The 24,729-nt window shown below is 37.3% G+C and overlaps 1 protein-coding gene across 5 annotated transcripts in view; it reads right to left on the minus strand.

Annotated features, from left to right (window-relative positions):
• Positions 1 to 1,494: 1,494 nt before the first annotated feature.
• Positions 1,495 to 24,729, minus strand: part of MYO16 (myosin XVI) — a 391,786-nt gene continuing 368,551 nt past the window's right edge. For all 5 annotated transcript variants that reach the window (XM_030476550.1, XM_030476548.1, XM_030476549.1 and 2 more), the window contains exons 34-35: positions 22,087 to 22,178; positions 1,495 to 6,358 (exon numbers count right to left, since the gene is read on the minus strand). In XM_030476550.1, coding sequence (XP_030332410.1) covers positions 6,125 to 6,358; positions 22,087 to 22,178 — 326 coding nt within the window. In that variant the 3' untranslated portion in view covers positions 1,495 to 6,124. The remainder of the gene's footprint in view (positions 6,359 to 22,086; positions 22,179 to 24,729) is intronic.

Raw genomic sequence — 24,729 nt, forward strand, 5'->3', positions numbered from 1 at the left:
TACATTACAGAAATGAGAGCTATATCAGTAAACGCTAGACTTGAATAAATACTTTTAGTAGATGTTACTTAAATATAATAAAGATTATCAGGGGAGTAACTTCTATTCAAGATATTCTTAACTGCACAGTCTGGTTGGGACTAGATTCATAAAGCAAGGATTTAGACAAACTCTAGCCTCAGGGTGTTGTTCAGAAACATGAGGAAAGTCATAGTGTCTAGAGATTACCACAGCACACACTTACCCAAACTTACCCATTCACAGACAAATGTTCTCCTATCCTAGTCTTGTCACACTGAAACACTAGACATCCCCTTGCTTATCTGATTTGTGAGGCTCAAATCACTCTATTATGGAGGGTCTGCACTAAAAACAGCTAGAGGTGGTTTTAATTCAAATGATCCACAGGGAGTTGTTTTCCTGAAAGGATGCAAAATCAGCTCCCCTAGATTTTGGGATATTTTCCTGACCACTAAGTTATACTATGTTGTGAGATAGAGGAGCTATACCTCCATAGCTGTTCATTTAATAGCTGTGACTATTTCATTGCCACAGCTTTCTAGCTTAGTGTTTTCACATCTGGACAGTTCAGAAATCTGCATTCCAATTCCATTTTCAGAAATATTTAAGTCATTTATGTTTAGGAATAATTAGAAAAAGTCTGGACCACATTGCTCCCTTTTCTTTAGGAGTGTATGACACATTCATTACTTTTCTTTCAGCAGTCTAATGAATATCAGGAGACAGGTGACTACATATCCATGTATACTGAAAAGGGGCTATAGCCCAAATAAAAACATTGAGGGCAAAAGTATTAGCTAATGGTTGTCACATGCACTTTGCTATGATGGCAATATACTGTGTATATTGTAAAATCTTTCCTGTTAATGCTTCTAAGGACTTCAGAAGTTCTCCTGTATCTTAAACTAAATATGCGTTAGCATGGTCTTTTCAGAGAAGAGTGGATTTATGAAAAAAGTATGTCTGTGAAGAGTTGAAATTATATGTAAATTCAGACTGCATCCAACAAACAATTTCAGCTGGAAAAGAAAATGTGAAAAACATGTTGAAAATACTGAAATATTCCATTTCAGTATTTTGAAAAGGAAACATTTCATTTTAAAAATTAAACCTAAACGTTATGCTGTAATTTCATTTAACCACTTTTTTAATCATAAAAGTCTGTTTGAAAATTAGCCTAAGTTGAGGAAGAAAGGAAATAAGAAAGGGCTAAGAAGGGATTTTATTCACATATATGAGAACCAAAACAAGACACTTAAGATTGAAGTAAACACTTCTAGCTAATTCAAGATGGGTTTTCTTGTTTAGTGTAATAAATAAAAAATCCTCAAAAAGTCAAATCATGACTTGACAAAGTTTTGGCTAAGACACTTTATAGCAAAATCAATGATTCAGCCAGACCCAATGTGCATTCATGTGGCCAGGGAAAGGGCAAACCACAGGTGGGAGGACAGACAGTCTTTGCTAATGATCTAATTTTCACAGCCACAGTACAAGCCAGCACTGGGATTTATTTCTTTCTTCTCAACATGAAAATCCTGAGTTTACAGAGAACAGCAAAACTGTAAGAGAAGCATTCCTTATACACCCTTCTCTTTTGTTCAGCTACTGACAAATAGTTACGTTCAGTCTCGTTAAAAACTATATATTTAGAACACAAAGCCATGAAATGTTTAATATCATTCTGGAAAACTGACTTGCACAGAGTTTAAGAACATTTATTGTTTAACAAGCGAATGGCAAAACTTATTTTAGGTTCCTCAGAGCATTTCAGATATTAGCAGGCTTTATAGAGATAAGAATCACAGGATTACTAGGGATGTCAATACTATAGAGCAGAATTAAAAACTACAATGAATATGGCTATTACTATCACTTTAGAACTATGCTACAATCCATTACGCTTTCTTAGCAAGTTAATGAACTTCTTTGTCCCACACACAAAGGATCTGCAGTATAATAAAGTTATTAATGAAAATAAGTCAACCTTTTAGAAGGAATAAAAAAGGATTACTGGCAAATAGGTAAATGTAACTCACTTATTCAACAATCATACCATTGTTTTGTAAACAATACAGATTTTTAAAAGGCTTTTCACTTCATGCTGTACACAGATCTTTTGTAAAATATTGGTGCATGTATTTCTCTGAACATCTAAATCAGTTTTTAAAAGTTAAGTTTTGCTTATAATCTGCAAAAGGAACATAACTACAGCAACTAAAAACCACCAAGTGCTATTTCAGGAGTAATAAGTAAGGTTTACAAGCTTTAAAAATTTCTCATGCCAACAGCTGTTGTTTTTCTTTTATTGTGGTTTAATATGGTTTCAGAATTCCCTTGGCTATAAGACCAGTGACTTTTTAAAGTATAAAATGTATCTGATTCTTCTTACCTTATACCGAAGGACAGGCTGATTTGTTAGAAGTTTTGTTTGTTTCACATATTAAAAATGAAGCAATAAGGCACAATGTGGAGGAGTGATTATCTGATGATAACCCCAGCTTCCTGAAACTGCTTTATTGCAAATATAAATATATTTTAGATTGTTCATTGGATATTAAGGGCATTAGCATGCTCATAGAGTTTAATTTCTCCCTTTAGAATATTAAATTCATAAGGCTTTTTTTTTTTTTTTTTGTGTCTAAGCTATTTTTTAATGTGTAAGAGAGGACTTCATATACTCAAGAAATACTGTAATTGGCTGGTGCATACTCCACTAGGGAGATTAATTTACAAGCACTGTACAGTTCTGCTAAAACTACTTCTCAACATTGCAAAATGACAATAGTATATTTTCCCAGCCCTGTAAACACATTTTGATATACAATATAAACTTTAATGGCAGTTTTAAGACACCTCTGGGGGTATGGTTATTTAAGCAATAAGACACAGTAGGGTGTGAATTATGGTATAATAATTCCCTACCAACTGCATTGTTAGGCACAAGGCCAAAGGCCAAGGGACCAATGAACACACTAGGTGTGAATTATGACATCATAAGTCACACTCTGGAGTGTCTTACTGCCATTAGAGAAATATTTAAAACATGTTTTAACACAGATACTTTATTCCTATAGTATTATATTTTAATGGAATATCCTGAAAAATCCTCCCAAGCAAAAAACTAGCCATTACATAACCTGGAATTAATAACTATATTGAAAAAAAAAGGGTCTCACATCTTCTGCTATTTAGTTTGTTGTATTGCATTCTGGTAACATGCTTTAAGGAAGACCCCCAGAAAATATATGTCTTTCTTACCCGAGTTTGTGAAAAATAGAACAAAGGTCTTCTGCACAGCGGTGGGGATAATCTGCTTTGCTTATTGTCTGGAGATTCAGATTGCCTGAATCAGGTTTGTACTGGTTTCTCCTGGGTAACTGTATTGATGAAACTGCTAAATATCTACATACCTTTTTTCTACACTTGGTTCATATTGCTGTCATAGGGCACAATACAGACTGTGAAAGAGTAGTAAAAAGGTTCCTTAGACCCCATTTGAGCTCCTGCAACCGCGGCTGATCACAGCTCTATCACAACTTTTAATAAAGACTGCAAATAGTATAATGTGCATTTATACTATTTCCCATTTAAAACTCCTTTTTAAACTCCATGTGACAAATGTATTCTTTCCCTGCTGGGTACTCCCACATTACAAATGCAGCAATGACAACAGTGTCATCTGGAGATACACAAGCTCACCTTACAAATAGTCAGCTTGGTGACTGGTAGCAAGTTCACTGCTGCAGCAGGGATCTTGGCATGATTTAAACTGGCTTCTCAGTCAGTTTTTACAGCTTGCCCTAAACTGCCAGGCTGCTGTGGATTGATTGCTACCAGTTGCCAAGTCAGATAGTGGGCATTAGAGTCAGCAATATGATGGAGCTTATGAGAGGGCCATTTGCCAGGCCCATTTGAGGAGTGATAAGCCTGAGGGCATGTCTGCATGTCTCAGTGCAATGAGGTGTTCAGGATTCCAAAGCTAGCTGGCTAGATGTTGTTATGGCTATGTATAGTGATGCTGTGCCATGTAAGGATAACAACTTGCACCCTGGAAGCAATGTAGTTGCAAGGTCACGTTAATTAGCTCTCATGCATCCAGGGGTCTTTTACACAGGGATCTCTCTCTGTCCCTGGTTATCTGAAAAGACAGAAACCTCAATTCCTCCAGGCAAAGACTTATTTTGACATAATTGTTTAGCAGGTGAGAGTTGTTTTCTGCATAACCTCACAGTGGTTAGCTGCCCCTCCTGGATAATGATCTATGACCATTTACATCAGCTAAAGGTACAATTCAGATTCCAGAGTCCCTGCTTCTCCATGAAATAGAAATGGGTAATCTTAACAGAGAGAACTTCTATGAAGCTAACAGTGATAACAAGGTAAAATTCTGAGCTAACATGGTGTCTCCCCTTCCTTGTCCACTCAAAATGTCTATTTTAATCTCCAGCAAGTGAAGGTGCTTAATTCTGCCTACAGCTTGATGATGCTCATGAGAACAATTTGAGTTTTGATGCTTCTCTGTAAAAACAAACAAGCATGTGATTGTTTTTTGCCATTCAGCCTGTTTGAAGCTTCTGTCAAACATGATGGAAAAACCTACATCTCCAAGCAGGTCTTTTTTTAACTTTCCTAACAACTTCCAAACAAGGGTGAGCTTACTTTTTTAAATCTAGCTTACATTTGAAAATATTAGTTTTACATCCACTTGCAAAATTACAAGCACTTTTTCCTGGATCCCAGTAGGAATGGAGCAAACAGCCAAGAAAAGTGTTTCACATTGGCTCTACATACTCTAAGAACTTAAAATAAGCAGTCCCTGACAAAATACCTGTGTATATATATAAATTACACCTTCTAGTAGCAAAGCAGTATTTCAAAGACTGCTGAGCAGTAGCTAACAAATTTCCAGCAGCATGTTTTTCATAAATTAACGTTACTACTCAGAACTCATGTTCGCCAACTAGAATGCTCCAGTTTCTGAAAGCATTTCATTACACGAAATTTGAGGTATAAATGCATCACTGTACCACCATAAGGACATAATCCTTTGATATATCCATCTCCATAAAACCTTCTGGCTTGCAACAGTAAATCACAGCCCTATTTTCATACCTCATTACCATTATCTATCTTTCCACTGACACCTGACCCTATGCATAATCAGGTATGAATTTCAAACCATATTTGTAATCTAAATGAGTGCCTCATTATTTTGCATAACCCAGAATGAAATAAGATTTGAGATGTAGCTGCACACATTCAGAAACACAGGTCCACAGAAAGAAAGTCATTCCCTCTAATTCGTGGCTGTGAACAGCACCAAATCACACCTGTATATAGAAGCTTTGCAAGAATTTCAGGATTAGATTTTAGAAAGGATATTGCCAGTTCTGAGAAAACAATACAGTGTTGAAACTGTTTGGTATGTTGTTAAAGATAAACTATGAAAGAAAAATGCAAGTACTGAATGTATGACCTGTATTTTGAAGAAAGAACGACAGCACCAATTGCATGAAGTTATAAAACACCAGTAATAAACATGTAAATAACCTTCAGGTTTGCAACGCCAATAGAACACAGACATCTACAAAGAAATATATATATGTATACATGTAATATAATAAAACCATTCATTAGGGAACAAGAAACATCATATTTTTGTACTATATAAAACAGCTGTACAGTGTGCACATAGACTTTCCCAAGCTCTCTAAAATGCCTGTCAGACACTTCTCCCCATCATCATTTGCTTAACACAGTTTCTTCACTGTCCATAGGAAAATTCTAAGTGACCGTCTTGTACTTTTAAACTAAGTACTTATAGTGCAGTTTGTCTCCATATATATATACACATGCATACATATATAAAGTCACAGATGAACACATATATGTATATGTGTATATATATGAAAAGAACAAACATACACATGTACACACACACACACAACAGATCTAAACAGCTCCTCCATCCTGTGCTCTTGAATGAGCACTCATAAAAAATCCCTGCACACTTTGTGAAGGGAAGAGAACTTGCTGATAGTGCAGATTGAAGTCTTTAGATGGTTTCATTCCTAACAGTCTGCAAACACACACTTCTGAATCACATGGTGGAATCCCATATGCCTGAAGAGAGTCTGTTGCAGGAGGTATCTTCTACCTTCTTCAGCAGCGTTGGCTTTTTACAAGGGGGCGGAGGTGGGGCTGTGATTCTTTGCTCAGTGTTGTGTAAGATTTGCTGCCAGTCTTCTCTCTCTTCACACAGCTTTCTCCTCCAATCTAGAAGCTCTTGCAGAGCCACACTCTCATTCTCTGAAAGTCTAAGCTGGTGAATAACCTGTCAGTGAGAAGGAAATAATAATAATGAAAAAGGTGGATAAAGTTAATTCTCCTGGCAGCGTAAAATGGCAACATCCATGCTGAATGATAGTTCACACAGGATCCTCTGCCTCTTGTAATGGATGTAAACCTGTGGACAGGACACATTCAGGTCTCATTTTTCTTATCTCCAAGTGACATGTGTAATGATGTATAAACAATAATGACTGTCAGCAAAATAACCTTCCCTTGAACTCCTGAGAGGTGTTTTGTACTGCCAAGACCTCTGTGAGGAGGGAACTGTGGGAGAGGATGGAAACTATTTGATTATTGCCAAAGAGAAGTAACTGCTTGGCTGGAGAAGAAAGAGTTAAAGAATAAGCAAAGTACACTGTGTGATTAAGCAGAGCAACCCAGCTGGACAGGAGCAAGAGAACAGAAAGATAAGGAACTGCTTATTTTGGGACTCTTCGTGAAACAACGAAGAATGTTGGAAAAAACAAAACTGTAAACCAGGAACTAAACATGATGTGCTAAAACCAGCTTGGTATAAAAGGTAGAGCAATAGGCTAAAAATATCTTTTGCTAGAATGGTATAAAAGCTAGAGCAATAGGTAATAAAGTGATTCTCTGCACAAAGATGCTCTGGGTCCGTGCCTTTCATACGGCACAGGGAACCACCTTCTGTTCTCCATCCATTATTTGCAAAGGGCACCATAGAGCATTATAAGCTTATCCACACATTCTAGAATGATGTGTGAAACCCTGAGACTGCTGCAGTATGCTGTGGCTTAGCCATGTTAGATGGTGAGTGGCTGCGAGTGCTTGCATTCTAATATTTACAACTGAAGAAATAAATAGATGCATGTGGGTAAGCACTCAAGTTCTACACTTTTGCTGAGGGAAAGCTACTCTCATTGGCACTAGAGCTGAAAGAAAATATATCAAACAACCCTGTTAATAATTTGAAGCAATCTTGTCTCCAAAAGGGTTTAAAACTGTGCTGAAGTCACTGCCTCCACTCCCCATTTACAATTCTTTACACCAAAAATGAAGAAAATTAACGATTTAGAATTGCCTTATTTCAATCTCATGTCTGAAAGGCACAGAACTGAAGTATGAAACAGGTACCAAAAATGAAACAAATGGAAAAAAATCCCATGTCAGCAAAGAGTACAAGACCACAATCCTCTGAAACACACAAAACAGACTGTCTTCAGTAGTCCGTGTTTCTAACAACTTGATCTTAAAATGTCATCATATAATACTGTTATACTCACAAAATACTTCTTTACACAGAGCAAACAGCAGCTGCCAGAGTAAGACGATTTTGCCCCTAAATGTAAATACCCAAATAGCCACAACCAAGAAACTATAACCTGTTTTGCTGCTTAGAATTAGTAATGCTACTCGTCACAGATAGGTGTTATCTTTAGAACCGGGGGCTGGCCCTTGACTTCCTTCAGAGAATACAGTAACAACTCAAAATACAGTTTCAGTTGGCCTGAAACTATAAATTCACCTTGAAGCAGCCAAATGGTTCCGTACTAGATGCATAATCCACCTAGACAAAATTGTTCTATTTATTTTTTCTGTTCCAATGATTACTATTTTTGTTCAAGTCAGTTTGAAGCCCTTGTGACAGCACAAGTCCACACAGAAGTCTATCTCACTGTCCTTTAAGACCTAGTTAGCACCTATGCAGTACAGCAGCACACAAAGCAGGTACTGAGAGCTATTTGCTTGAGGGTATTCTGTAGCAGAAGGGGCTACCACCACAAAGCTAATGGCCCAGGCCCTTACCCTGCTGCCTTTCTTCTTAAGGACCTCACAGGGACACCTATAAGAGGCACCTACAACTCGACTCTAATGCCCATACTTCACCTCACACAGTGGGCTCACATGAGAAATATGGCCATTCTTGTCAAGGTTGTATTTGTACTCCTTGTCATAATGAGAAACAGCTGCATGTTAGTTACCATGATAAAGCAATTATTGTGCAGAGCCCTTAAATGCTCATGAGACACTATGCATGTGGTTGGTTCCAGTTGCAAGGAGGGTAGAGTGACATGAAGGGCATTTTCGTCACTGATGGGCAATGAGGTTTCCAGTGTAGAAGACTTTGCTATTGCCTGTTGTTCCTGCTGTTCCTTCATGGATTAGAAGGCACCTCAGTACAGAGGCTTATGCAGGCTTTACACTGCTGCTTCAAATGTGTCCTGTGCAAGTCAGACCTTTCACATGTGCTGTCAGAGAAGGAATCTTCATGCTTGAAGATCGACAGGGAATCTGCTTAATTTCTGGTTCCAGACAGAAGTTCATTAACCTATATAATGTCTTAATAAAAGGTATCATAATTTCAAGTATAGTTGTAAATTCTGCATTTATAAGAAAAAAAGAAGAAAAATGAAAAGTGTTTAAATGACTTCATTAAAGTATATCCCAATTGCATACCACCATGAAATCAAAAATCTCTTTGCTTTTGTGTTTACACAAAACACAACAGGGCATCTCAGCAACTCAAAGGAGAATGAAATGTTCCACAGATATTGTTAGAGGAATTTTTTCTTCTTCTTTTTTTTTTCCTAGTGTGGGTAGGAAAGATTAGAAGACAAATGAAAAGTTTGTAACTGGAAACTATCAAGAAAGACAGGTAAGGTAGTTTTATCCTACAGAACAGGTGTATAGTTTGGGAGGAACTGGGGTTTACTGTGGCCAACTTCTATAGATTTTTGTGGATTTCATTTATGGGCATAACCCAGTTTAGAAAACTGGTAAACTGGAATCCAGTCTTCCTGACTTAGACACCTTATTTGCATCTAATTTTAGGCATTTCATGAACCTGTATTAGGCACGCTTCTCAGAGAGGTGCTGGAACATACAAAAAGCAAGCTGTCTTAGACTGTAATTGCAAGAGTTTCATACAAAAGAGTTTCAGACATAATCAAAGATGTGCCTGAATGCTGGTAGATCAGTATACTCGTAAGAAAACAAGTATTTTTAAACTGTGTTATTGGATGTGCTCAGGTGACAAAAGTTTGATAGCGTGACTAATGAAGTATGGAGGGCTTTTGAGTTTTGAAAGACAGACAAAGTGTTTGAACAGAAACATTGCCACTGCTATTCTAAGAAACATAAAGCCACACAGGTGCAGGGTGGAAAGCAAGTACATTTTGCCTAGGCAAGGCAATCGACAAATGCATCCTATTTATAGCTTATAGGCACTGAAGAACTTTTATTATACTGACCCTGCCTATGCAAGCTGTAAATTAATGTTGGGTCAGCAGTTTCACTATAGAGCTTTTTCCACTGTATAGTGGACAAATGTTGGTTCAGTCCACTAATAAGCGTACATCTTTCATTGTGGTCTTTTTTAAAGAAGGATGGAAAAATATCTTAAATCTTTAATCATTATGAGATTGATCTGGTAAGGTGGAAAAAGTTTATATTTCAAACTGGATGAAAAACGTGATGGAAATGCAGTGGAAATGAAATTGGGGAAAATGCACAAGAAATGGGAGAGCTTTAAATGAATCAATTCCTTTCATTAGATCTATTTGAATAACATGATATCTCTTCTCTTTTCCATTCATGATTAGACCTGTGACAAGCTAAAGATTTATTATACATATTCATCATAGAAAAGATTTGCTGAATAATTTTACATGAAGCACAATGTAAAACAGCAAGCTATGTTTCTTCATTATTATTCTGTATCCCAAAAAGGTATTTTGTGAAGGGTGAATGAGGTGTGTAGGAAGTGATTACTTTAAGACCTTGATCTTGAAGTTCTACAAGGAGCACTACAACGAACAAACAAATTCAACCATTAAGGGGTAGAGATGGTAGCAACTGTAGACCAGGATTTTACTACTCAATGTCAATGGTCATACATGGACAACATAGCATTTGGGCTAGACCTACACAAGCATGTAGCATTTGAATACCCAGCATTTAACAGCCCTGCCAGCTGGTGGAAACACCACCCCCGTGTTTGGTATCCAGAGTCCTTACTGAGCAAACAAAAAAAGCTGAGGTGCCAAAGACAGTGACGCACAAGAGAAGAGCATGTGCAAGAGAAGAGCGAGAGTTACCAAAGCTTTTCACTGGAAACTGCAATGGATTGCAGAAGTTTAACAAGATCCATATTTTCCACTGCAAAATATGGCAAGATGAATAAAAAAAAATAATATGTAATGAGCAGCCCAGGGAAGAGATCCCAGAATTCATTCCTCCCACCTCACAGCCCAGACTATCAGACTGCAGAAGCAAGTGCTCTCCTCCTGGCACTATGGATTTTGGTTGGTGACAGAGTACCAATGGCTCGGTTCCATCAGGACACGCATGGAAGGACTTCCACCATTATCTAGAGATAAGAGCATACTGGGAAATCAGAACATGTGGATTTGACTTCTCTCAGGTTAAAGAAGAGACCAAGTTCCCACATTCTGAGAGGGCACTGCGACTGCAAGTGGTGGCATCTAAATGTAAGGAAGAAGGACTTTGGCTCCTGTGCTTTGTGCTGCCCATGTGTGATTAGTGTGCTAAAGCAAATCCTTCAGGGGTGAGTCCCTTGTAGGTTTAGCGCACAAGAGATAGTGCAGATAAAGCATTTTGGTTGTATGCTGGCGGCCATGAAAATCTTAGAGCACGATTTTGCCTGCTGAGTTATACACATTTAAGTATTGCATAGTCATTTGAGAACGAGCCCCTGAATTACCTTCTGGATTTAGGCTTCTAAATTCTGCCTAAATTTCACTTTATGGACTAAAGCAGACATCCTGGATTTTAACTTTGTTCTAGAATCAAGATGAGTTGCTATAAGTCAATAAATTATTTTAATTACAGTCTTATTACTTAGGCTAATTAAAAACCAGCAAGTTTTTAATTATGGAAAGTTTAAGGTTTCACATTTTTAAATCATTTGTGACAAAAGGTATGATAGGTAAAAAGATTATCAGGCCCATTTAAAATTAAATTTAACTTGAGTTATTCAGAGACTTGGCTCTAGAATCTCAGGAAATTCATTCTGCATTAAAAAAGCGAGTGCTATAACTTCACAGAGAATATTTTGTAACATTAAGAAGTAACAAGGAGCTTGTGTTGTCTATTTGTGTGTCAAATGCAACACAGGCTTAATCATTAAGCTATGGCTAAAAAACTCTTTAAACTGTCCGCCAAACAGATTTATTACTTTGCATTAGTAGATTCTTTTGAGGATTTCACCTCATTTTGCTCTCTCCCTCACAAAATGTATGGTTTACTTTTTTAAAAATACGTGCATTGTACATTAGTAGTTTTTTTGGTCATGTGTGATCACACTGATTTTTCTACTACAATTCACCAGAAAATGAAAATAAATACTTAATTACATTCTTGGATGCTAAAAAATACAAATAATTTTCTTTGCACAAAACGTAGCTCTGCATGTTTTATTACAGTTCTGGTTTTATTTGTTTCTGTAAGTTTTAGTAAAATTTCTGAATACGGACACATAAGCACAAAAAAACCCAGATTTTTAAATCATGAGACAATTTAAGTATATTTATAACGTAAACCTGTGCTCCTGAGACATCTGCATAAGGTAGCTAGTCTGTATTTTCGCTTCAGAGAAATACTGCCAATTATTTTCTCTAATAGATTTGTCAGTGTTGGCACTTTAAAGTAACTGTCAGTAGATGCTCACAATTAATTATTACAGCATTATTATGTTTCTCTTCCATTAGTTTTTTAAATTGTTAGCAAAGTTGAGGTCCCATCATGGAATCCATGAGGAGATTGAGTCTAGAATAGAAGTGATTTTACCTTTCTAAAATATGATCAGGATCTAAAGTGAATTATGCGATAAATGTAAAATGTTGATTATAAATGATTTTTAAAATGGAACTGCCTTGCCAAAACCCATGGTTTTAATCTTTTTCAGTTTGCACACTGCCTAAAAATATAAGCAGAACAAATTTCAGCCAACAGGTGACTCACAGTTATCTTTATTAGAACTCCTATAACCAGTTCACGAACTCCAGGTCACCTGCGTATCATCAGTTTTAAAGACAGAAGTGATCAGGATGTTCTCACCTCTTGTTTCAAAATTAAAGACACAATTTCATTCAGTAACCCTGGAAATAATTCTTACTCTATATGATTATTAGCAAGACCAACATGTTTTGATTCAACCTGTGACAGATATGCATCTTTCCCAAAAAAATGCTTCTAAATCATTTTAATGGCTTCATCTTTCTCTATTTTCTTTTTGCATGTGATAAGCCCCTATACTGACTGCTTCCAAACACACATCACATCTTTTTTCCAAACTATGGGACAGGCATACTGCAACCTCTCAAAAAATCCTGACCCCTTAGGTTTAAACAGGTATGTTTGGGGTTTTTTCTATGTTACAAAAAAGTATAAATCAGGAAAGGTTTGCTTTTCCACCAACTTCTGAATCAAGAAAAAAATAAATGTCAGGCTACATGTTATTTACCAATACAATATTCTTTTAAAGATGCAAGGGAAAAGCACACAGTAAACCAAGGGTGTGTCAAGCAACCTAGGCAAGCATTCAACATAAATCAAATCAATATGTAAATTTGTGTTTGACTGGGAAACCTGCATCGGCCATGTAAAACCCCAGCAGGGAGTAGAAAGCAGCTATGATAAATGAGTTTACGTGCTTCAAAATTCCAATTAAAAATCTTCAAATACAAACATACCACTGGGATCCAAGCTGATTCATGTTATTGTCTTCTGAATGCTGGGATATGCATTTTTCTGCAAGTGCAGACCCACTGCTCATAATAACTTGATATGTGATATGCAACAATAAAGGAATTTTAGTTAATCATTCTTTTAAACTGCTGATGACTTTTCTTTGTGTTGGAGCAACCTTAAAGTCTCCAAAAATAAAATTCTCTAAATGGATGGCAAATCGCTTTACTGGAAAGGGGAAATTGGCAAAGAAGACAGGTGCTGTGTCTGGTGCAAATCTGGAATTGCTCTGAAGGAGGTATGCCATCTTAAATAGTGTTAAACATGAGATACATAACTGATATATATATATTTCATTAGCATTGTTCTAAACAAGAACATGTTTTTTCTCTTTCAGTTAAAATTTCTTATTACATCAAAAGAATAAAGGACCTTTAGAGCAGGTATTCTACAGGTGACACTATAACTATAGCTATAACTTTGCTGATATTTAATAACTGGGAATAATCTTAAAAGTAACTTTGTATTTAAAACAAAACTAAAAAGGGACTGCATTTCTGAACATCAGATCACCACAAAAGTCAGGAAGAAATGCTTTCCCTTCTGACAAGCATTTTTCATTTTGAGGGACAGATTTAATTTTCTTCTAAACATTAGTCATGAGGCAATGCTGGAAGCAGGATATTCTGGTGTCAGACCACACTGGCAAAGGTATCTTTGATTGTCAAGTCCAGCCCTCTGCTACCACATGGCATTTGGAAAACTCCCAAGCTTCCTCCTAAAAAAAAATAGTTCTACTCTTTGCCTTGGTTTGGCTTTTGAAAGTATTTTCCAGAAAAATATTTTATATTCTTCATCTGACTGCAATTCTATTTATGGTGTAAGTTGTCTGATTTCCCCTCAGACTCTCTGGGTATTTACAGAAGCATAGAATGGCTTGGGTTGGAAGGGACCTTAAAGATCATCTAGTTCTAATCCCCCTGCCATGGGCAGGGGACATTTTCCACTAGGCCAGGTTGCTCAAAGCCCTGTCCAGCCTGGCCTAGAACATTGCCAGTCATGGGGCAGCCACAGGTTCAGGTCGTTGCCATCACAGCCTGCCACTGAGTGGTTTGTTTCTGGGTTGTTTTTTGTAGAGGTGAAGGAGTTGTTTGGTTTGGGATGATTTTTTTTTTTTTTTTTTTAATTTTTTTTTAAGGAATACATTTTAGTCGCAAAAGCAGGGTTTGGTCTTCCGTACTTTTGTACTTTTCCTTCAGTGAAGTAGTAACATGCCTGGGTCCACAATATTCTCAATTAGTTAGGTTAATCATCTTCCATACAGCTTGGTGGTATTTCAGCAATCAAAACCAATATTATATCTTTGCAAAATGAAATCAGTACACAAATCCTTAGTATAGCTGTAATGTATAATCTGTCAGAAAGTATTACAACAAGGTAGGCAATGTTCAATAAAATATGACAGCACATGTCGGGGACTCTGATTATGTGAGCTGGGAATACAGTTGGACAAGCCTATACATTCAAAACAGGGTGTATTTTATTTACTTATTTGGATCTCGTGGGTTTCAATTATTTCTTTATTATTATTATTTGTTTTGGCTGAGTTTCTTTCAACTCTGGATTTCTGATATCAACTACAAAATGATACCTTCTCAGAGTGACTAAAACACCAATGAATGTTGAAATACGCTGGGGTTTTTTTTGTCTAAGATAATATTTCTGTTTCCAGATAAAACTGACTACACAATGCTCTTTCAAACCTTCAGGACATCCTCCTAATTCACCTCCGGCACTTGACAAAAAGATTATACGCAGGACAGCAACTGTGCTTTTCTTGAGATTGAATTCTGAAAACAAATCATTATTATAGAACAGCTGACCTAACAATGCCGATACCACCTTGTACATAATCTAACAAAAAATATCAGAAAAACCTGAATTGTGTTGTTACTTAATTGATCACTGCTGCTTTGTGGTACTAATGGAGATATTTTATGTTATCAGTTAGAGATTAAGTTTGCCACAATGCTTTTGAAGCAATTACAAAAAACAATCATCAACTCATATTCGCTAATGTCATGCATTATACTTTCTTGTTTAAAAACACTACATTTACGGTCAAACAATATTGGGGGCAAATACCACTTAATTCATAGCCTGTTAGCAGTCTAAATCTCTGCTGATCTACATGTATGTGGCAGTGTGTAACAGCAAGAGAATGAAGGGTAGAGGGAACTATTTATTCTTTCTCACACCGGGCACTTAAAACTAAGTTGTAAGAGAAGTTAACTCTCTTCAGGTGCTGTTGGTGTGGCAGTGGACCACATTCCTATTGAACTCAAATTTGAAGCAGCCTTTTAAGGTGACCCATTGGCCATTGTAGCACACCAAGGGGAATAACAACACACGTTAGCCAAACACCTGAGTTTAGGGAGTGCAGTGATGCCCAGGAGGGCATCACACCCTCAACAATCACACCCTTCTACCAGGGGAAAACGCAATAAGGATGAAGCAATGGAGACAGAAAAGGGGCCTCAAATGTATAGGGAGCTAACTGTTGCATCTCCTGGTTCAAAGACGACAATCTGTTCTTTTCCTTTTGGAGGTCACAGCAGGCCAATCTAGGACATACTTGCTGAAGAGAGGGGCATCATCCCTCCAAGAGCCCCTGATACAGAAACACAAGATATTGCGTCTACCAGTGAATTTATACTATATGCTACCTTGTACCATTTAATCTATGGCACATGTTTTTGACTGTAAGTTTTCTAAAAATAAAGCTGCACTGAGTTATAATATCTGATTTTTGCCTGTATGTGATATCACAAAGAGAATTCTTTGACACTACTGTCAAAACAATAAACAAAACACAATTCAGAGGGATATACTGATTCAGATCAATGATAAATATGTAACATTCTATGTTCTTTATTGGATGCTATGTGTTTACAAAGGCATTAGTGATTTTTTTTATTACACCAGACTTCTTTGATTGCCACATTTTGCTTCAAAGATGATCAAAGATTACTTCCAGCTAATAGGCAAACATGACAGACATTAATAATGACTGTTAGAGCCCAGTGTTTAGAACTGTGACAATGGGCGGGGGATAGCAACACAATGCATTCTTGACTATTCATTTTTTTAAACTTTTGAACAGTCAACAAAAGAAGTGATTGGCAACAAATATTAAATCAAGTAGGAACAAAGAAGGCCCTTGAAACTATAATGAATATGTAGCTCTTTCTGAGGGAAGAGGCTGCTGAAAGCAATGAGATTTCATGAAATAAGAGCTATGGCTTAAGCTATAATGAAACGATAAATATATTCTTCACAAATATGAAAAGACATTTCCAACTTTTCATTGTCAGATGTTGGCTTCTATATTACTGTAATCTGCCAACCTGCGCTATGGGATTTAAACAAAACAGAAGAGATAAGACTGCAGATTTTTTAATATAACAATATGTGAAAAAATAACAATCCTTTTTTATCTTACCTCGTTGAGCATGTGACAGATAAAACATGTTTCAAAAGTGGATAACCAAAATCTTATGCCTGGGTGTATTGTATGCCTCATATTACTTAACCTACCAGGATGCCAAGCTGCTTGCTTATTTGTGTCCTGTCCATAGGATGCAGTGACATCATCTGATTACAAATAAGCCAATATTCAGCCATTAGAAAGCCAAATGGCACAAAGAGGCTTTGCACCTTTTAGTGGGAAATTTTCTACCTTTCGTCTCAGATGCCTGAATCTTCAGACTATGGTTGCAAAGCGACTTGCATAGAAAGAACCCCATAAATGTAAGTGGATTATTACAATTATTTGTATTTTATGGAATATAAAACATCACATTGATATGTGTATGAAGATGAATATCATATTTGAAACATCATGCAGACTTTCTACATTTTTATTCCTTAGTCTTTTTACTCCACCATCCTATGCTCTGCCCTTGGTTCTTTTTTTTTTTTAACTTCCTTTTACTTGCTTTCCTCACGTCTGTGTACTTTTTTCTTCTCTCCATCTTTTCCTTGTTTCCTCTTTCTAAATCCCCTGTTCCATTTTATTATTTGCCTTCTCTCTCAGTAATTTTATTCTTCCTCCAGCCTTACTTCTCTGAATCATCCTTTATCTGGGCCTGTTTTACTCCCCACTCGCGCCCCACACACACACTTATTATTACTGTAGTCTTTAATCTGCCCCTCACTTCCCATCTGTTCATTATCTCCAGGTTGTCCATCTCATCCCGTTACAAATAGACCATGTTGTTTCTTGCTGCCCACATATGAAACAAGGAGTGTTTTAGCTGGCCTGCTTTTCTTCATTCCACTCTATCTTTCTCACACCACATCCCACTTTGTAGTGAATGTTAATAACAACTTTAAAACATTTTTTACCAAAAATAATAAAAAAAAAAATACAGTCCTGGGTCTCTGAAAAAGAAGATGACAGGGCCACTTAGCTTTTGTGTGAGGTGCCAAAGATAAAGTCTTGCTTTTGCTAGCTTTATTTCATCTTGCTGCTGTTGCTGACAGCAACTTATATATTTCAATAGTCTTTATGCTCTATCTTTTAAACATACACATGGGAGCTATCGAGAACAGAGGAAGAAATAAATACAGTCTAGAGAACAGAGACCATTGGGCTGACTGAGGAACTGAGAAATGCTTAATATACAAGAAAAAAAGCACAGAGATAATATTTTATAAAGCTTTTTTATTTCAGAGGCGGTTTTGAGCTTTAGAGCCCTCTAAGCATTTTCAACATTTGTAGACTCTCCCGTATGCTTTGGGATCACTTCCTGGAGTGTGACTGAATAGAAATGACAGTCTTAATAAAATTTTCTATCTAAGCAAGATTATGACACAATTGACCAGAAGAAACATCACTTCTATTCTGGTGGTTTCTTTGTCTCTAGAAGGAAATTATGGGATAAGAATACAAGACTACAAATGAGGGCACATTTGGAAGTCCCTAACTGTTTAAACAAATCCCTGAAGCAATTTGAAAGAATAAGCATTTAAATAATTTTAAATTAGTAATTTTAAAACAAGTTTGGAAAACTAAGTTTCCTAGTTTTCTGCTGTTCAGGGAGGAAGAGATGCAGCTACCAAAACGTTTCTTGTAGAAGCTGAGTTAGATGCAGTCCTTGCAGCTGATAGATGTGGGCTGAGTTGCTAAGGGCAAAGTAGGGTTTTTTTGTAAGGGTAGATTAGGATATTGTTTCTTGCAGTACCTTTTTAGCACACATTTATAGTTCACATTTTGAAGATTCCCTTGACTAGAATGTTTTGGTTTACAAGGAAAGCACAAAATACGTGGAGGCTAGTGTGCTGGGTTGGTGCAAAAATGTGTGGCTCTTTGCTAATAAAAGTTTCTCAAAGAGCTACTATCCAGACAAACTAAAGCTCATTAAACTTCTTGATAACTGGGTTGACCCCCAAATTCATGGTTCAGTTTTCATCTACATTAAGGATGAAAATCATGCTAGTGTTATATCAGATGTTAGGTTCTTTATGTTTTTATGTGGTACTTACTTGCAACCTATAGATTATAATCACTTGGAAATCTACAACTGTACAGCCACAGAACAATATACAGGAAAAGCTAAAAAAACCTCATACCTTGCTGTTCTTTTAACATGTAAGACTTTTTTCTTTTGATGTAATTTCTTTCATTTCTGATGAAACAAAAGTCAAACTTTAATACTCTTCGCCTTTTTTTTAGCAGGAGAAACTAGAATTTTATTCCATAACTTCCAAATGAGAAAAAATTTTTTAGTACTTTAACATTTTTTACTTTTTTGTCCCTTTTCATTCTGATAAAAATTGACCTTTAAGTAATTATTGCACTAAAAACAATAGGGGGGGGGGGGAGTGAGCGAGCGGCTGTGTGGTTCTGAGTTACCGGCTGGGCTCAAACCACGACAAGCATTTATTGCTAACAGTGAACTTTTTGTTTGTTTGTTTTCAGCAGACTTTACTGTAGAGGTGATCAGTTAAGTTGCTGAGTTCATATCTGCATGATATTTTATACGTGGTAATTGCTTCCAAAAGTGTTAAAAGATTGATCCTTATGATCCATGTTGACAGTTACTGAGCTGAAGACTTTGCTCTCTGAAGTGTGTAGGTTTGCAGTGTGCAAGAAGTATCAGGCAGTGATGCAGGTAATTATGACCTGATGTGACAACATGATGGCACCATAAGCCACAACGTCTAAACTTTAGTTGGATGTATATGAGCCTTGAGATTCTGTGACAAAAATGAAAATACCTCCTGTCACTTCAGTAAGGAACTAGCAGGGGAATATTAAAAAAAACCAAACCCATAAATATTAGAAGTCCCTGAAAGCTAATGAAGCAGTTTCCTGTAGCTGAAATGACAGAGTGTCTGCCAAGAAATCCAAGGACCCGGTCTATGTTTCTTTCTCAAAAGCAATTAGTCAATCAGTACCTTCACAGATCTTTGAAACAATCTGTCCTATTTCATACATCTGTGCAAAAATTACTTTGAAGTGATAAGGTTACTGCAGTGAAGCCTGGCTAAGCCTTTTACAATAGGGTTGTACACTGTGAGAGTTACCAGCAGCATGCTAAGAAATGTCAACTGTAATTAAAACCAATCATTTTCAAATATATGCCATCCTTGGAAATGGTGAGGAATGCTTTTTACAGTAAGAATTCTCAGCCCTGTGAACACAGACTTCTTTTAAGGTTTTTCTTTTTTTCTTTTTGTGGGAGGAAGATTTTTTTCTCTTTCTTTTGGCAACACCATTTTGGAAGATGTTTATTCATTAAGGCAATTGTATCAAAAATCACAGAACTGCATGTTTCTTCTCTAAACTTGTCACAGTTCTTATTGAGCTGCATTTAAAGGTTGTCTCTGCATGTAATTTTGAGTACATGGCATGGAATCTATTTTGAAAATTTGTGAAGCACTTTGGCAAAACATCTATTTACTGAATAGTGACATTTCAAAGTACTGAATTGAAATTGTGTTCAGCTTCTGGCAAGCAGTTTTGGAAAAATCAAAATTACAAGTTTGTAAATGGTTAAAGACTTGTTTCTAAAATAAAGCATTCAATTTTTGCAGACTAATTTCACATGAGGATACAGTTTCCATTTGCAAAGATAAGAAGATAATGGTTTCCCTGTAGCCAGTTCATTTAACTCTCCATGTAGCAATTTAAACATGATCCTCCTTGATCCCAGACAAGCTTTTTAGCAACTGAGGTATGAAAGTTCTCCAGGACAAAACTGTCTCATTGTGTGAGGTTTAGAGCAAAACTGGAGCAATGTCTGGGACTTGGATTTTTCATTCACTAGACAGTGCTCTTCGGCCACTCTCATAGAATCATAGAATCATAGAATAGTCAGGGTTGGAAAGGACCTTGAGATCATCTAGTTCTAACCCCCCTGCCATGGACAGGGACACCTCGCACTAAACCATGTCACCCAAGGCTCTCTCCAGCCTGGCCTTGAACACCGCCAGGGATGCAGCATTCACAACTTCCCTGGGCAACCCATTCCAGTGCCTCACCACCCTCACTGTAAAGAACTTCTTCCTTATATCTAATCTAAACTTCCCCTGTTTAAGTTTGAACCCATTACCCCTTGTCCTACCACTACAGTCCCTAATGAAAAGTCCCTCTCCAGCATCCTTATAGGCCCCCTTCAGATACTGGAAGGCTGCTATGAGGTCTCCACTCAGCCTTCTCTTCTCCACGCTGAACAGCCCCAACTCTCTCAGCCTGTCTTCATATGGGAGGTGCTCTAGCCCTCTTGTCATCCTTGTGGCCCTCCTCTGGACTTGCTCCAACAGCTCCATGTCCTTTTGATGTTGAGGGCACCAGAACTGTACGCAGTACTCCAAGTGAGGTCTCACAAGAGCAGAGTAGAGGGGCAGGATCACCTCCTTTGACCTGCTGGTCACGCTCCTTTTGATGCAGCCCAGGATATGGTTGCCTTTCTGGGCTGCAAGCGCACGCTGCTGGCTCATGTTAAGCTTCTCATCAACTAACACCCCCAAGTCCTTCTTCACAGGGCTGCTCTGAATCTCTTCTCTGCCCAGCCTGTAGCTGTGCCTGGGATTGCCCCGACCCAGGTGTAGGACCTTGCACTTGGCTTGGTTAAACTTCATAAGGTTGGTATCAGCCCACCTCTCAAGCGTGCCAAGGTCCCTCTGGATGGCATCCCTTCCCTCCAACATATCAACCGAACCACACAGCTTGGTGTCGTTGGCAAACTTGCTGAGGGCGCACTCAATCGCACTGTCCATGTCGCCGACAAAGATGTTGAACAAGACAGGTCCCAACACCAATCCCTGAGGAACACCACTCATTACTGTTTTCCAACTGGACATCGAGCCGTTTATCATAACTTTTTGCGTGCGGCCATCCAGCCAGTTCTTTATCCACTGAGTGGTCCATCTATCAAATTGATGTCTCTCCAATTTAGAGACAAGGATGTTGTGTGGGACAGTGTCGAACACTTTGCACAAGTCCAGGTAGATGACGTCATGCCTAATAAGTACTTGGTTGATCATTAAAAAATGTAACAGAGACAATTGGAAACATTGCCTCCAGTCGTCTTCATAATCTCATACCCTCATCCAGTATACTGATCTGGAGATAATACACCTCTAAGTCTTCACTGCTTTTGTATACAAAAGGATGATATAATGATACATTTATTCTATGAGGTTCATTGTCATGCAACTCTTTCTGCTATGAATGAATATCTTGAAAGAGATACCATCTTGGTCCTCTTAGGGTGAAGAGACACATTTCCTGCCTGAAAATAGCATCTTCACAACCAGCAAGTTTCATAAAATTTGAACTCTACTATGAGAACCTTTCAGGATGATTATCCTCCCAGCAAGAAGTTAAGAGTAAATTCATTACTGTCCTTATCTCAATACAAACCTGTAAGAGAAATCTGCATTTTTCAGTGCCAACACACAAATTTCAACATGCAGCTACCACAATTTTTTTTTCTTTTACTGGTTCTAGTAGACCATCAATGAAATATTTACCTGACTAGTGTGGCTCTCCCTATGTCTTTGAATCGATGAGCCTGCTGTATTGCCGGCTGACAGTCTTGAATATTCATTTTCCTCTGGTAAACCTAAAGAAGAACAATACTAATTTATAATCTGTCATTTATACATTGACTGATTTCAGCATAAGAGTCAAAAGACCTTGACGTGCTTTGTTAAAAAAGAATGATAAAATCACACATTTGCCTGGATATTTACTATTTCCATGCTTACTGAAACTGGAACAATTATTGTTTACCAAGTATGAAAAGCATCATAGGTATGCATGCTGGTTTACAGAAGGAGCAACTGTACTGAACGAGCCTACAAACAACACATTACCGGGCTGGCCAGGGATTCCTCCTGCAATGCAGAAATCCCTGGCTCCTCTTCCCCTGGCTCCTTTTCATCACAGAAGCAAAGTAAAGGGAATGGAAAACAGGCCTGCGGTCTGCTCTCAAATTAATGTCTCTAGGTTACACAGGAAGTTGATAGTAGGTCCAGGACTTACAACTTCATCTCCTCAGTACAGAGGTTTTTGTAATTCTTGTATTTATTGTGCACTTTCCATACGGGAATTAGCTGCCCAAAATTTAGCTGTGTAAGAACCATTCATCCCATGTAAAAGAGCCAGGAAGTCTCCTTCTCTAGTCAAGAGAAACAAACACCTCTGCACAGTGATCCTAGAGTGAGGCTCACTGCCACTGCTTCCCCATAACTTTTGCCAGAGTGTGAAGACCATTCACATAGCACTACAAAGGATCTTAAAGGTGGGATGAGGGGAAGCAAAGGCAGAAGCAGAAACACAGTGAGTCCATGATAGGCATTATTAAGCCCCTCACAAACAAGAATGAAAGACACCATGGTAGGTCTGATACCCAGGAATTTTGGTATTGCTTTGTATAGCATATATTCAAAATTTTCATGCTACTACAGCATCCATAAACAGCATACCACTACTCCCTCTTCAGTCAACTGAACAAAGCTAGCCACCAAGAGAACAGGATTTATCCTAGTAAGAAATATGCAAGTTGAACTGTTTTCAGTAGATCACCTGAGATTTACTAACTAGAAATGGATAATATCTAATCTGAAGAATTTGATTAGACTAGACATCTACCTTCTGTAGAACCTAAAACTAGGTAAGGTGATTCTGGGCCTAGACATGTAACTCTAATATAAAAAATGAGGCAAGCTCTACTCTTTACATATTATACACAACACACACAGAATTATATGGAAACAAATCAAAGTTCAAATGCAATGAATCATAAACTACTAATGGGATTAGGTACTGCACTAAACACATAATTCTGTTTCATGTTCATGTTCAGTTTCTTGTTCAATCAAGAAACTGGCACAGAAACACACTGTGAAACATGCTTGCCTTCAAACATGCTATTTTCTGTATTAAAAATGGGGTTTTAATAATTTTTTATTTTGACAAATGAGCATTAACTCTTACACAGTTACTGATTTAACTCATGAAAATATAGATTGCATGAACAATCCCATAAAATAACATGACTTTGTAAGAGAAATAAAACAAGAATTTTAAAGAGAATGAATAATCCTTATTCCTTTTTGGCCTCTCTACTCTGATTTTAGTTCCCCCCTTACAATGATGCCTCTCCACAGCTTTCTAACTAGGGACAGCTGGGTTTTTTGTTATTCTGAATAAAGCTTATGTAAAACATTCATAAACATGGATCTTTTTCTACAGCTTTGAATCATCTCAAATCCCTCTGGAGACACACAGGCAGTGAAGAAGGTGGAATCCCTGCTTGCAACTCAGAAGCCAGGTCAAATCTTATGAGAATCCAGCATTTCAGTCCTTTTCTGCCTGGCGCAAAGAGGAAGTCTGACTCTGTTCTCTCAATGATTTGAATTATGTGTTGCTTCGAGGTTATCACTCCTTGAAGAGTTATCACTCTTTGAAGCTGGTACATGACATATGAGGTATGTACTGGAGCAAGGTCTGATGTCCAAGGTCTCCAGTATACTAGGTTTGTAAAATATATGTATTCCTTTCTTACCTATATTAAATTCATTGTCCTCCAACTTACAATTCTCTTTCAGCAAAATCACATATTTTTGGACAAACAGAATGCTTGAAATAAATTTCCCTCTAAGAATCCAGTTTTTGTCAAAACAAAACAAATCATAGAATCATAGAATAGTCAGGGCTGGAAAGAACCTTAAGATCATCTAGTTCCAACCTCCCCCTCTTTTTCAAATAATAAAAAGTAGGCGTTATTTATTTAATTCAAATAAAATATATATTGCAAAATATTTGCATGATTCTAGACCACCACAAATGAATGAAAATATTTTCCTAGGCCAGCAGCATGTTTTGAAAAAGACATTGCTTTTGCAGTATATTAATACATTTTAGGACCTACTGTCCATGACAACCTTGAGCTAAGAATAAGGTTATCAATGATTTTCTGCTTATTTCTATGAAAAGTGCTTTGATAAGAGGTCTTATCAAATAAGTGAAGTTTTCATGTACAGCAACAGCACATCATCACAGACATGGCAAGCAGAGGCTTAGTGGAGTTTGGAAAGATAAATGGAGCAGTTGATTACATTCTGAGAGTTTTCCTTTACATACACCTAAGTAAATATTAGGATATCACA

The sequence above is a fragment of the Strigops habroptila genome, chromosome 2 (genome assembly GCF_004027225.2).
Source record: "Strigops habroptila isolate Jane chromosome 2, bStrHab1.2.pri, whole genome shotgun sequence".
Lineage (NCBI taxonomy): Eukaryota > Metazoa > Chordata > Aves > Psittaciformes > Psittacidae > Strigops > Strigops habroptila.